General features: G+C 37.6%; 1 protein-coding gene across 1 annotated transcript in view; it reads left to right on the top strand.

The window, feature by feature from the left end:
- Positions 1–12805, top strand: part of DST (dystonin) — a 249625-nt gene that overhangs the window by 218759 nt on the left and 18061 nt on the right. The window contains exons 82-87 of the mRNA XM_058836371.1: positions 191–397; positions 2040–2159; positions 5669–5838; positions 6803–6962; positions 8391–8585; positions 9760–9888. Of these exons, the coding sequence (XP_058692354.1) occupies positions 191–397; positions 2040–2159; positions 5669–5838; positions 6803–6962; positions 8391–8585; positions 9760–9888 (981 nt within the window). The remainder of the gene's footprint in view (positions 1–190; positions 398–2039; positions 2160–5668; positions 5839–6802; positions 6963–8390; positions 8586–9759; positions 9889–12805) is intronic.

Genomic DNA, 12805 nt, shown 5'->3' with positions numbered 1-12805 from the left:
TTCTCCCACTCTGTGGAGATACTGTAACAATGTCCAAATGAACCCTATAATGCTGGCACTCAGAGAAACATTTCGTTTGTTTTAAAATTGTATTTTATTGTCTTTCTCACTACATCATTCTTTATCAGACTGGGTTTTTTCAGTGTTTACCCAACACAGCATTCAATAATTTTCACCCTTTTTTCCCAAGGTTTTTGCCACAGAAGTGAACTCTCATCGAGATCAGATCATAGAGCTGGACAAAACTGGAACCCATTTGAAATATTTCAGCCAGAAACAGGATGTTGTCCTTATTAAGAATCTGCTGATTAGTGTACAGAGTCGATGGGAAAAAGTAGTCCAACGCTTAGTTGAAAGGGGAAGAGCTTTGGATGATGCAAGGAAAAGAGCCAAACAGGTAATGGGACAACAGCTGTTATACAGCTCTTTGAACTTAGTTGTAATTGCATCCAGATTGTTGAAGAATATGATGCTTTAAAAAGCAAGCCTAGGTTTAGTGTAAAAGACAGTGTTGAGTTAGTGGAGTGATTTCTGTGATTCAATCCCAGAGCACTTCATTTGGAAGGTGAAAGCATCATTTTCAACCCAAGCAGTGACTTCTGTCTGCAGTACAGGATGGTCTGAAAAAAGAAAGTTACAGTATGGATTCCAGATGTGTATTAGTGCCATCTGTCTTCAAAAAGAAGTTTCATAATCAACTTTGTATATTTTAAAGAATGTGATGAACCCTTTTCATTGATCTGTGGGAGTATTCTTTAGTATTTTCTTCTTGGGTCTATGTTGTATCCTGATTATACTCAACATTTACCACTCAATCTCTTCTATTAGTTACTAGACCAATATCTTCTGTGTGGTAAGAGATCTCCATTTATTTCCTTATAAACCTGGAGAGGTTGTTTTTTGTGGGGAGCAGGGCTGTTTGCACGGTTTTCTTTAGTTGGAAGCATCTGTGGATTATTTCTCATATACATGTTTCTCTCAATGAAGAATATAAATGGTAAGATGCAAAATGTGTGAGAGGAATGTAACCTGTTTAAATATCAAGAGGAAGTTCTAGCTCCTTTCTGTTCAAGGGAACATGATCATTCAAGATTTGGTGATGTTCACAGCTAAACCACGTTCCAATGTTCACCAATACCACCGCTCAGCTCATATAGCAAGAAGTTCTCTGGGCAATTAATTAGCCCATAAGCCAATCCCATGTTTCTTATTTTCCAGCAGTTTCTGATGTGCATTCACACACACACAGCAGTTCTGCAATGAGATGGGTTTCATCTCAATATGCATTTAAAAGCTGATTACAGTGTTTTTAAGATGGTAACTGTGTGTGTGTAGCATGGAAGGAGTACTCAAGGCTACTGGTGTCAAGGCCTAAGCAAAAGCCCTGAACAAGTGTGTTAGATGCCTTGCAAGGTTTCTGAACTAGATTCTTGTGCTTCCATGTGTAGGCAGCCCAGGCAAGAAGAATTTTCAAGAGGGAGAGAAATGACCAGCTTTGAAAAATCAAAACCCAAACGGATGGCACACTGTGTGAAAGCTGATTGAATCTTTACTTCTCCCCTGCTTCCTTCCCTGAAGTGCTCTCTTCTTTGAAACAGGAAGGAAGATCAAAAATCTGTTCCTTGCTCATCAAGATAGCGTTTGATATAATGAGAGCTTTTATGAGTGTAACAGGGAACATCTTGGGCAGTCATCCAGATGGAAGTTTTCCCCAGTGATTTACTGCCATGGTCCCACATAAGCAATAGCTAAGCCCTGTTCTTTCTGTATTTACTATCCATTACTTAAACTGTAGGAATCTGAATGACCAACACATCAACAGATGTTACCAATGTGTCTCTGACAGATACATATGATGTGTGCACTCACTTGGGGAAGGGAGACTAAATGCAGTGATCACATGGCTAGACCTGTTCTGTTTAAGACACCAAGGAGAAAAAACATCAAATTTTGTCAAAGTTTGCTTGGGGTTTTATTATTTTGGACTGTTTAATGAGCAAGTGAATTTTAAAGTTCATGCAAATCTGACTTTCCTTTAGTTCCATGAAGCCTGGCATAAACTTATGGAATGGCTGGAAGAATCAGAGAAATCCTTGGACTCAGATCTTGAAATTGCAAATGACCCTGACAAAATAAAGATGCAGCTTGCACAGCATAAGGTGAGTCATTATACAAAAAATTCCCAGTGAAATGTATGTAAGTCTTTCAGCCTTGTACTGTTCAATCAGCGGTGAAAGTAGATTTATGGCCTTACTGCAATGGGGTGTTTATTCACATCAAATTAAATGATGGTATTTTAACAGGGTGTGAATGAAAAGAACTTTTCACAGTACCTGATATGTGGGGGAATGGTTAAAAATGAAGAGGAAAGGATAATACAGCACCATGGAAACTTGAAAAGGATCTCTGAAGAGGCTTTCTTTAAGTTCTTAAACCAAAAATTTACTGTCCACTTAATTGGGTTGAGATTTTTCTTTTAATACTACAGGACATCTTCAAAAGTGAAAAATAGTGAAAAAGTGAAAGATCTTAATCAAGATCAAATCTTAATCAAGTGTTTTGATTGGCAGTTGCTTTTTATATCAAGTGGAAATATTAATGAAATCCCCTAGAAAACACTGTTGACAGTATTAGAGCAAATACTGCTCCCATATTTCTCTTAATTGGATTCAAAATTTTGAAACCATTTTTTCAGAAATTCAGCTGTGAATATGTAAACATCTCCCTCATTCACTTGGCTTTTCAAACTTGTAATGATAATGTAAAGCTCTGTAATTCCATCTGACACAGAGCAAAAGCAAAGACAGAAGTAGTCTTTACTTCACTTTGACTTCTGTAAAATGCCTAGAATAATACATTATTGAGGATCAAGTGGATGAGTGGCAGAATTTTCAGAGATATGATTGTGTCTTAAGATTTCTCTTGGGGCAGTTTCATCAAACACTAGAATATTGAAAGATCATTCTGTTTTCTGTATTTTGGCACATATTTACTTTTTATGTCAGTTTTATGTCAGTTCTATTGTTCTTCCATTTACTCCTATTTTTTTCATATTTCACAATATCCTGAGGGGTTTGCCTAATTTTTTCTTTTCACTGCAGCTTCTGGTGATTGCTTTTACCACTGACAAATTTTGTCATGTGTACTAATGACTTCTTTAGTCTTGTTTATTTTTTTTATCATCTCTCAGGTTGGATGACATGTTGTTTATCAACAAGGAAAACATTCTCCTTTAATACAGAGAGAGCTGGCAGTTGGTCAAGAAAAAGTAGTTTTACCTGTGTCTGCTGTTAAAACCTTTAGATAAAACCTACATTAACATTCTGATATGCAATTTCAGTTTGCTTTGGGATTGCTGCTGTTGCCAAAATTTGAAATCAGTGATCTGAACTGGCAGGGGGAATCTTGCTGTTATGATAATCTGAGTTTTACTAATCTTCTAATCCTTTCACTCCTCTCTTTTCTTTACATATTCAAATTCCTCAGCAGTATGGTCAACACTGTGACTTTGCTTTGAGGTTTTCAGGACTCCCTACCTGTATTCTCATCCCATCTTCAGAAATGTTAAACCTGATATGCACTTTATATGTACAGCAGTGTGTTTTATGAGACCAAGCTTCCTCAAAGGGACTGGCAGACTCATCACTTCTGTCACTGATGACTTTTCTGCAGCTTCTCTCATGTAAAAAGCCTGCAGAGCATTACTGCTTGAGTTGCTTGAATCTCATTAAGGAATGGGATGAAATTGGTACAGACACATAAGGATTGAAACTGGTGATCTGGAGAAAAAAGATAAATGTGGTGAACTTTGTGACTTTAAACTTCAAACACCACCCTCTCAAGAAATCAACTCAATTGTTTTTTAATGAGTTGTTAAACCTCCCAACACTGCAATGTCCTTCCTTGTATTTTGAGTCTTTTCCTTCCACTCCCACATATACCCTGTGTCTGTCTTTGTCTTTTCTGTCCAGCCTTGAAGGTTTCCTTGCTCCTTTTAGTTAAGGATTTTGCTATCCCAACGAATGTGTGCTCTAAGAAATAATTTGGACCCGTTCTTTGCCAGTTGTTACTGCCAAAAAAAAAGTCCCTGAAAAAGAAAAGCCAAGATAATATGTTTTCTCTCTAACTCATATCTATCATGTTGCCAGGGACTTTTGGGGGTTATTAATGGTCTGTTTATTGGAATTTTTTTCTCATTTTTAGGAGTCAGTAATGGAAAAACCTGCACTAGGTCACCCAATCCATTCCTGTGCTAGAGTTCTTACAGTACATTTATATGAACCTGGCTAATTTTATCAGTATGTGCCCATCTTCCTTAGAAGGAAAGTATCTAGCTGAACAAAATCTCAGTAATTAACTTACCTATCTGTTCCTGGCAGCTTAAACCAAATTCTACTATCAGTTATACCTGAAGTCAAATGATAGTAGATATGGTTTAGTCTCAGAGAATGAACTAACTGCAACCCTTTGCCATCTTTAGATCTGTTTTTCCTCTATGATCTTTCTGTGGCATCAATTTAATTGTGTTTCCTTGTGCAAACCTAGTATCATTGTGTAGTGTTCAGTAGTTAAAAAAACCCATCAAATAAAAGAAGCATAGACGTATTTTTTTGTATTGAAGGAACTGTTATAAAAAACTGTTTGTTTCGAAATTGTATCTATTTTTACTGTAATCCTAGCTTGACAATTAAGTTTTTTCTTACAAGTTTGTTTTCTTGTTATGAAGAAAATCAAAAATAATAAGGAAATACTAAATTACAAAACAAATATTGGTTTTTTGGTAACAAAAGAAAAAAAAAGAAAACATTTGATGCTATATATAAGGGTTTTCTAAAGCAAACTTGTGATTTGCTTTTTTTCAACTGATTCCCTGCTAGCAATTCATGTTGATGTGAAATAAAACATTTCAAGCATTGCTGCAATTCAAAAGCTGCCTTGTTGGGCTGGTGCCATCTTTTGGCAGTGTTCCTTTATTTAATTATTTACTCAGTCAGTTAATTCCTGTGTGGTATCAGATGAACTGTGTTTCTTGTGCTCTTCTGGGCCTGTGAAAAGCTTCCAGAGGATCCGTGCAAAAGGAGCTGGCAGGCAGACTCTGTCACTGTCATTGCCCAAAGTTCTGGGGCACAGAAACCTGCTTGGGATTTTTACTTCTGGCACAGATGGAGTTATTGGGATATTACCTGACTGCTGCTGCTGCTCAAAGGTTTCCCAGGTTGTCCATGTTGAGCTAAACCAGAATAACCTTTGTAGCTCCTGGGGAGCTCCACAAGTGGCTTGAAATATTAGTTTGTAAGAGTGTGTTGCAAGGAATGCTCAGTGAATGGCCCCCAAAGTGGCAGTTTTTCACATCCTTCTGACTACTAGGCTGAAATTTGGGAATATTATGGTAAGACAGGAATCATTGCCCTCACTGAAGGAGGGATTTTCCTGAAGTTGTTCCAGTAAGCATAGAGCTACAGTTCCAGAGAAGGACAAAAGGCAGGGGTCTGCTAGTGTCAAGCCTCAGGTGCACTGTGGCACTAACATAGAAATTTTGCAGTAAGTTTAAGTTATTCTTGCAGCAACATTTACAATTTATGTTACAAATACTGTGTCAAAAACTAATTAACAATGGCCAGTTAATAGTACATGGATATTTTCTTCTTTTTCCCATATATATATATAGGAATTCCAGAAATCTCTTGGTGCCAAACATTCTGTATATGATACCACGAATAGGACTGGACGTTCCTTGAAAGAGAAAACCACCTTGGCTGATGACAATTTGAAACTTGATGACATGCTGAGTGAACTAAGAGATAAATGGGATACAATTTGTGGAAAGTCAGTGGAAAGGTAAATGAAACTCAACTGATTACTCATCAAATAAGAAAAAGGCTTCTATTTTTGGATTTTGTTGTGTAGAAGTAGAACCAGAGTGGCTAGCTTGTTTGATAATTAAGAATGCCAAAGCAGTAAAATACTGCAAATGTGTATTTTTCTAATGGTATGGTCGAAGAACTGGGGAGGAAGTGGAAGGAAGAGCCCTTTAAAAAAGGGAAACTTGATTTGCACTTCTCTGAAGGTGCTGGTCAACAGAAGCTGAACATGAGCCAAGGTGTGGCCAGGAAGGCAGTGGTATCCTGGCCTGTGTCAGCAGTAGTGTGGCCTGCAGGAGCAGGGCAGGGATTGTCCCCCTGTACTGGGCACTGCTGAGGCCACACCTGGAGTGCTGTGTCCAGTTCTGGGCCCCTCACTGTGAGAAAGACACTGAGGGGCTGGAGCGAGTCCAGGGAAGGACAACGGAGCTGGGGAAGGGTCTGGAGAAAGTCCTGTGAGGAGCAGCTGAGGGAGCTTGGGGTGTTTAGCCTGGAAAAAAGGAAGCTCAGGGGGCCTTACTGCTCTCTACAAGTGCCTGAAAGGAGCCTGCATCCAGGTGAGATTGATCTCTTCTCCCAGGCAGCAAATGTCAGCCTGAGGGGAAACTGCCTCAAATTGCACCAAGTGAGGTTTAGGTTGGATTTTATGAAAAATTTCTTCTGTGAGAGGGTTGTGAGGCATTGAAACAGATTCCCCAAGGAAGAAGTTGAGTCATCATCCCTGGAAGTGTTCAAAAGGCATGTGGATGTAGCATCTGGGGACATGATGTAGTGGTGAACGTACTGGTACTGAGATAGTGATTGGGCTCAATGATTTTATCAGTCTTTTCCAACCTTAGCACTTTCATGATTCTGTTACTTTATGCTGAAAATATTTTCCTGAAGTGTATAAATGATTATTTTGTGCATGTGTGGTTGTTTGGCTTTTTTTCCCCTCACAGACAAAATAAACTGGAGGAAGCCCTGCTGTTTTCAGGACAGTTTACTGATGCTCTGCAAGCTCTCATTGATTGGTTATACAAAATTGAACCTCAGCTAGCAGAAGACCAACCAGTGCATGGAGACATTGATTTAGTAATGAACCTGATTGACAACCACAAGGTAGTTCCAAAAATTCTGGTTTTTAATTACCGGACTGTTCATAATTGTAACATTTTAATAATATCTTTATCTCTCACTATTCTGTAATTTTTAGAAATACAAAATAGTTTTGTAACACAAACATAGTCAACAATAGAAAATGCTAAAAATCATACATGAAAGAGGACAACTCTTAGTGACTCATTAATACCAGTTAGCATTGATATATTCTATTTTGTTGTGCTGTGTATTTATTAATGTCATGTCATGAATCACAAATATGCATTTGCAAATGTGTGTTAAGGGGCAAGAGATGGCAAAAATTTTACTGGAAAACTCTGGCGCAGACAGGTCTTTTTTAGTCTATATGCTAACTAAATGTCCAGTGTACTTGCCATTACCTCAGCAGCCTTTCAGACCTGTGGGGCTGCTGTATATTTATTGAGGAAAGTAATTACATTGCTAAAGTCATACACAGATTTCAACTAGACCATGGCCCAGGTGTCAGAAGCCTGCAGTATGTTGTTACTGAAGTGGTTTTGGATGTGGGAAGAAGTAGGAGATGTTGGACTCTTCCTCTCAATCCCAGTTTTGCAGTTCAGTATGCCAGAAGAAATGGCTGCTGAAGTTACTTGGATTGCAAAGGCGACACACAGGCAGAGCTCTGCAGCCTGTGCTCTGTTCGTAATCTGGGAAGATTACGAGGTGAAGGTCCCTCTGTTCATCCACCTGTCACTTTCAGTATCTCATCTCCACTGAGGAGGAGATTTTGGGCCTCAAAAAAATGTGTTTGAAAATATGGGTTGTCTATAAAAATAAGCCTGCACTATGCTTCAGTTGCTTCTGAAATCCTGCTGTCCATCACAAGTAAGTTGCAGTCAGTGGCACAGGACACTCTAATTATCTTCTTTTAAGAGCTTCTGTTAAGTAACTGGAGCTTGTTCAATCTAATAATGTGAACATACTCCCACATAAATGTATGAATTAGCAGCAAGATCCACAATGTTACAGTTAGGCCCCCAAATGGGGATTTATTTCTGTTTGGATGATTTTAAACCTTCTCCTTGATTGTTAGCTTTTTATCTGATCTTTTCCTACCACAGCAGTCTTATGCTTTAATCCATGTCAGATCAATTGCTTTGGTAAAGAATGGACAGCCAGCAGTGGTAAGGAGACGAAATTTCCCATGCATTGCACCAGAATGGATTCTTGGGATCTGCCTGACATTTTCCTACCATATTCCAGTTTTATTATGTTAGAAGAGAGTATTAATATCTTCCTGTGGGATATAATAAATAGAACTTAGGTGTTTTGCATCACTTAAATGGAGTTACTCTTGACAGAAATAAATCCGTATTTTCATTTCTTTTCGTAACCAGTAGTTTTTTCTTGTTTTTTACATAAGCGTGTCTTAAGCTAAACATTTCAAATATATTTGATGGTTTCTAGGTTTTCCAGAAGGAGCTGGGAAAAAGAACAAGTAGTGTCCAGGCTCTGAAGCGCTCTGCAAGGGAGCTGATAGAAGGCAGTCGTGATGACTCTTCCTGGGTCAAAGTCCAAATGCAGGAGCTAAGCACTCGCTGGGAGACAGTTTGTGCCCTGTCAGTATCCAAGCAAACACGACTGGAACAGGCCCTTCGGCAGGTAGAGGAATAATAATGTTGCTGCATGTACAGAGGCAGTGAAAAATATCTTGCAGTTCAGCTGCCAAAAATTTAATTTCATTTCACTTGGTGTCATTCACTCTCATTTCATTTGAAAATACTCATTTACTTGCTAATGCATTGCTTACCTTGTCTGTCCTTTTACCACAGCACATAAATAGTGCCTCTTAGTATTTATTATTCCTGTTATTATTAGTCTCTGCCACAAATGCAAAACAAATGTTTTGAAGACCTTACCATCTAAGGAAATCACTGAAGTTACAGTCAGATATGAAGGATGACAAAGAACTATGCCCCATTCACAAGAAGCAGAAGGTTGCAATCATATTTTTGCTTTTTGTGCCTTATTGGAAAGAAGTAAATTTGTGTATTGAAAAATTCTTTACACTGGCACAATTACAATGCATGGTGAGGTACTTCAGAGAAAAAATAGATTTTTTTGTGCTGAGTGCAGTCATGACCTAGAATTGTCTATGTATGTCAGCATTATCTGGTACCAATTCCAGTAAATAGATATATCTGTATTGTTTCCAAACCTGAGATAACATGGATGTACAGCTCTCTGAAGATATACTAGCTTGGACTTATGCTAGGATGGGACTCCTGGAGTAGCAGTCATCTGCTGTGTATAATATTCCTGCTCTGCTTTGCTCAGCAGACACTATCTTGAACTTACCTCAAACACTAATTGTGTCTGAATATGGCTGTACCCAAAGGTGAATCTTTCTTGTTTTCTCTAGACAGAGAAGAGTCACTATCCAACAGGCTGTCAATTCATTTTGCTTAACTGGTGCTTTAGGCTATGCATACAATAGTTCTCATCTCTCCAGCTGGTCCCTGAAAGCACCTTCTGTGTAATTTGTCAGTGTAAAGGCATGACATTCTCAACTGAGCTGCAAATACACTATAAATCAGATGGCTAAAAGCATGAGCAGGCTTTTAGGCTTCCTATAATTTTTTTGGGAAGCATGAGCTGTTTTTTTACAGTTATGAAAATGTGGTGCTGTGCATCATTGACTTTTTAATGGAAAGATAATGTGCCGGTACTGCTGGATGATTAATGATTTGAAATGTGGGCTCAATCTCCCTGTGTAAGCTGCAGTGTGTCTGTCAGGTCACCTCATGAGTGACCACAACTTCTTGTATCTTAACAGGCAGAAGAATTCCACTCAGTTGTCCATGTCCTTTTGGAGTGGCTGGCAGAAGCAGAGCAGGCTCTTCGTTTCCATGGCATCCTTCCAGATGATGAAGACGCCTTGCGAACACTGATAGAGCAGCACAGGGTAAACAAGAAAATGAAGAGGATCTTCTTCATTCTAATTGCTCTGATAGATGGTAAAATAGAGGAAAGAAGGCAAAGTCTATCCCAGATAGTTCTATCCAGCATCCAGTGTTGGGGCAATTATTTCTGTAGAGAAACTAGAAATTGAAGTTAAGAGTTTGATGTCCAGACTGGTGTTGGGGCTGTTGTTTGAGTCGTCTTGGCTTATTAAAGAAAAAACGGGCTTCTAGGAAGTTGCTATAAACATTTAGAGACAGATGCAAGCCCCTCTCTGGAGTATACCAGGCCTGTAAGTACCACAGTAGCAAAAGCGTCTCCTTGGCAGCATTGACCTAAAGGACATGGACTTTTCTTGCAAGGTTATTTGTAAATGTCAGCAGGATGATATTATCATCCATGAACCTTTTGTCATGGTGAAACAGCATGCTGTCATATTTCACATGCATTGGCTACTGTAATATTGCAGTGGCATAGGTGCTGCAGGTTGTAGATTATAGACCATCAAACTAACTTTGCAGTAATGAAATGGGAAATTGACTAAGTAAGGATCTTAGAGGTCAAATTTTCACACAAAATAGTACCAAGGGTGTGCTGCCCACAGTGTTATAGAACAAATTATAAGTTGTGGATATGTTCATCAATGCTCTGAAGAAATGAAAGAAGTTAAAGCAAAATTCATGGAATGGATGATCATTGGAAAAGCATCCTGTTTAAACTGAGTTTGATTATATTATTACGCAGAGGAGTACATACAAGATAGGACAATTAAATGGTCCTTAACTGAGGGATTTTCAATGTAGTTAAAATGCAATGTTTTGAAAAAGCTTTCAGTTTTAATTTAGGGTCCTGGAAACTGAGTGCTAGTCACAAGCTGGCAAATGTATATATGCATCAAATGTGTATATGCATCAGTGTGTGCTGATGTAACAACCTCACAGTGTGTTGACTAATGTTGGCAGCAGCAACCTAAGGTCTCTGTTCAATGAAATGTCTTTTAGCTGCCTTTCCTCTGCATGTGCTTCACCAGTTCCCTTTTACTTGATTTTTTAAATCTTCTGACTACAGAGAAGAGAACTGAGTGAAATCTTAGGTCCACTGAAATAATTGGAAAGTAGAATTTTAAATGTCTTCCTCCACACTGTAGATGGATTAGCAAAATGTTTCTGTACTAAGTTCAAAATTTGTGCTGCCAAAACTAAAGCATAACTTGGAACCTCAAAGCAAAGTTTGTCTCTGAGAAACCTTGTCCAGCTGGGAAGGATGATAGCTAGCACAACACAACCAATCTCAGTGTTAGATGTGGCCATGCTGTACTTAATTTTTTTTGGTAGGCTTTAGAAGGCATTCTCCCAACCCCATTTTCCTCTTAAAGGGCAAGCAATAGAGATAGAGAAATTGTCAAGCTAAGAAAGATTATGGCACTACCATTCTGCCACTCAGTCTTTCTCAAATAGGTCATCTCTCCTTTTAAGTGTATACCATTAGCTTTCAAGAAGACAAAAACAAAACAAGGGAAGAAATAATATATATTACTTATAAATGCAATATATGCATGATAATGCTGCATACTATAATAAAAATGTATGAGTGAAATTACTGCATAAATATTAAATGTATCATCCTTTTGTCACTGTGATTTTTGTAAAATAGTTTTATTGCATTTGTATTCAATTGCAAATGTAGAAATGTTTTCTTCAGGACAACATTTTATCCAAATGGTCCATCTTTATGCCCATTTCTGATTTTTCTCATCTTGAGTACTGCACATGATTTAGTGAATTCTGCTGTCTCAGTCAGAGAGGTATCTGTCAGTTGTCCACCTCTCTAGGGACTGGGAGCTGTAGTGTGTTAATGCACTGCACTGCTCAATGAGAAGCACCCCATTTTCTCTTTAGTAAATGTGTCTGTGTCACTGGTTTGCCAGAGTTCAATACAATTAGGGAGTTTAATACACTGCAAGTTGTGCATCATAGATTTAATTCTTGAAAGACTCTAGTACAGCCAAGCAGGGGAACACAGTGGGGGGGTTTTGCCCATTTTTCACCTGTCTCTAGCTTATTTTGGTAATTTCTCATTATAATCCAATTCAATTTTTCCAAAACCATGTTGAACTGCAATATTGTAAGGATGCATGCATTTTTGTGAAAGAAGGTTTGTTATTATGATTTGGGTCTTAAACTCTGGCAGTAATTAAAGCTTAAATCAAAATCAGTTAGCAACAAATGCATTTAAATATAGAGCCTACATATTTCAAGCTTCTAGAACAAGGTAGAAGAGATTATGTCTTTGACATTTTAAATTTTTATTTGTAACTTCATACTTATTTTGTAAAGGCACAGGATAATGTCATTATGAGTTGCTGAGGAGCCTGTTTTTAGAATGTTTTGGTGATTTTGAATTGTCTAGACTCTGACTTGGCTCATCTTTAATTTCATCTTTAATCCAAAATAAATGGATTTATGGCTGGAGAGAGGAAGAGTTAAGCTTTCAGAGACATGATTCCTTTTTGTAGCCTAATTAAAGATGTTAAAGGATAATAAATATAAATAAAATATAAATAATATATTTATTTTTATATATTATATGTATTTAAATATTATTTTTATATAATATATAAATAATATTTATATATAAAATAAATATAAATAAATATAAATAAAGGATAAATAAATAAAAAATTTCCACTAGGCACTGAGAGATATTAGCAGTTCCAGTTAAGGATGCTCACAAAGATACACAGACTTGCATAATATTTAGGCAGAAAAGTAAAACCATTTTAGTAGTAATGATTAACCAAAAATAAAATTGAAAGGGGAAAAGAAAAAAACAAAAACAAAAAGAAAGAAAGAAAGGCAAGCTATAGAAAGGATGGGAAAAATCCTCTTTTCACTTGCTTTTTCTTATTGTTGTTTCTCCCC

This window comes from Poecile atricapillus, chromosome 3 (assembly GCF_030490865.1).
Source record: "Poecile atricapillus isolate bPoeAtr1 chromosome 3, bPoeAtr1.hap1, whole genome shotgun sequence".
Lineage (NCBI taxonomy): Eukaryota > Metazoa > Chordata > Aves > Passeriformes > Paridae > Poecile > Poecile atricapillus.
The sequence above is the reverse complement of the archived record's forward strand: the minus strand, read 5'-3'. Positions and strand labels throughout refer to the sequence as shown.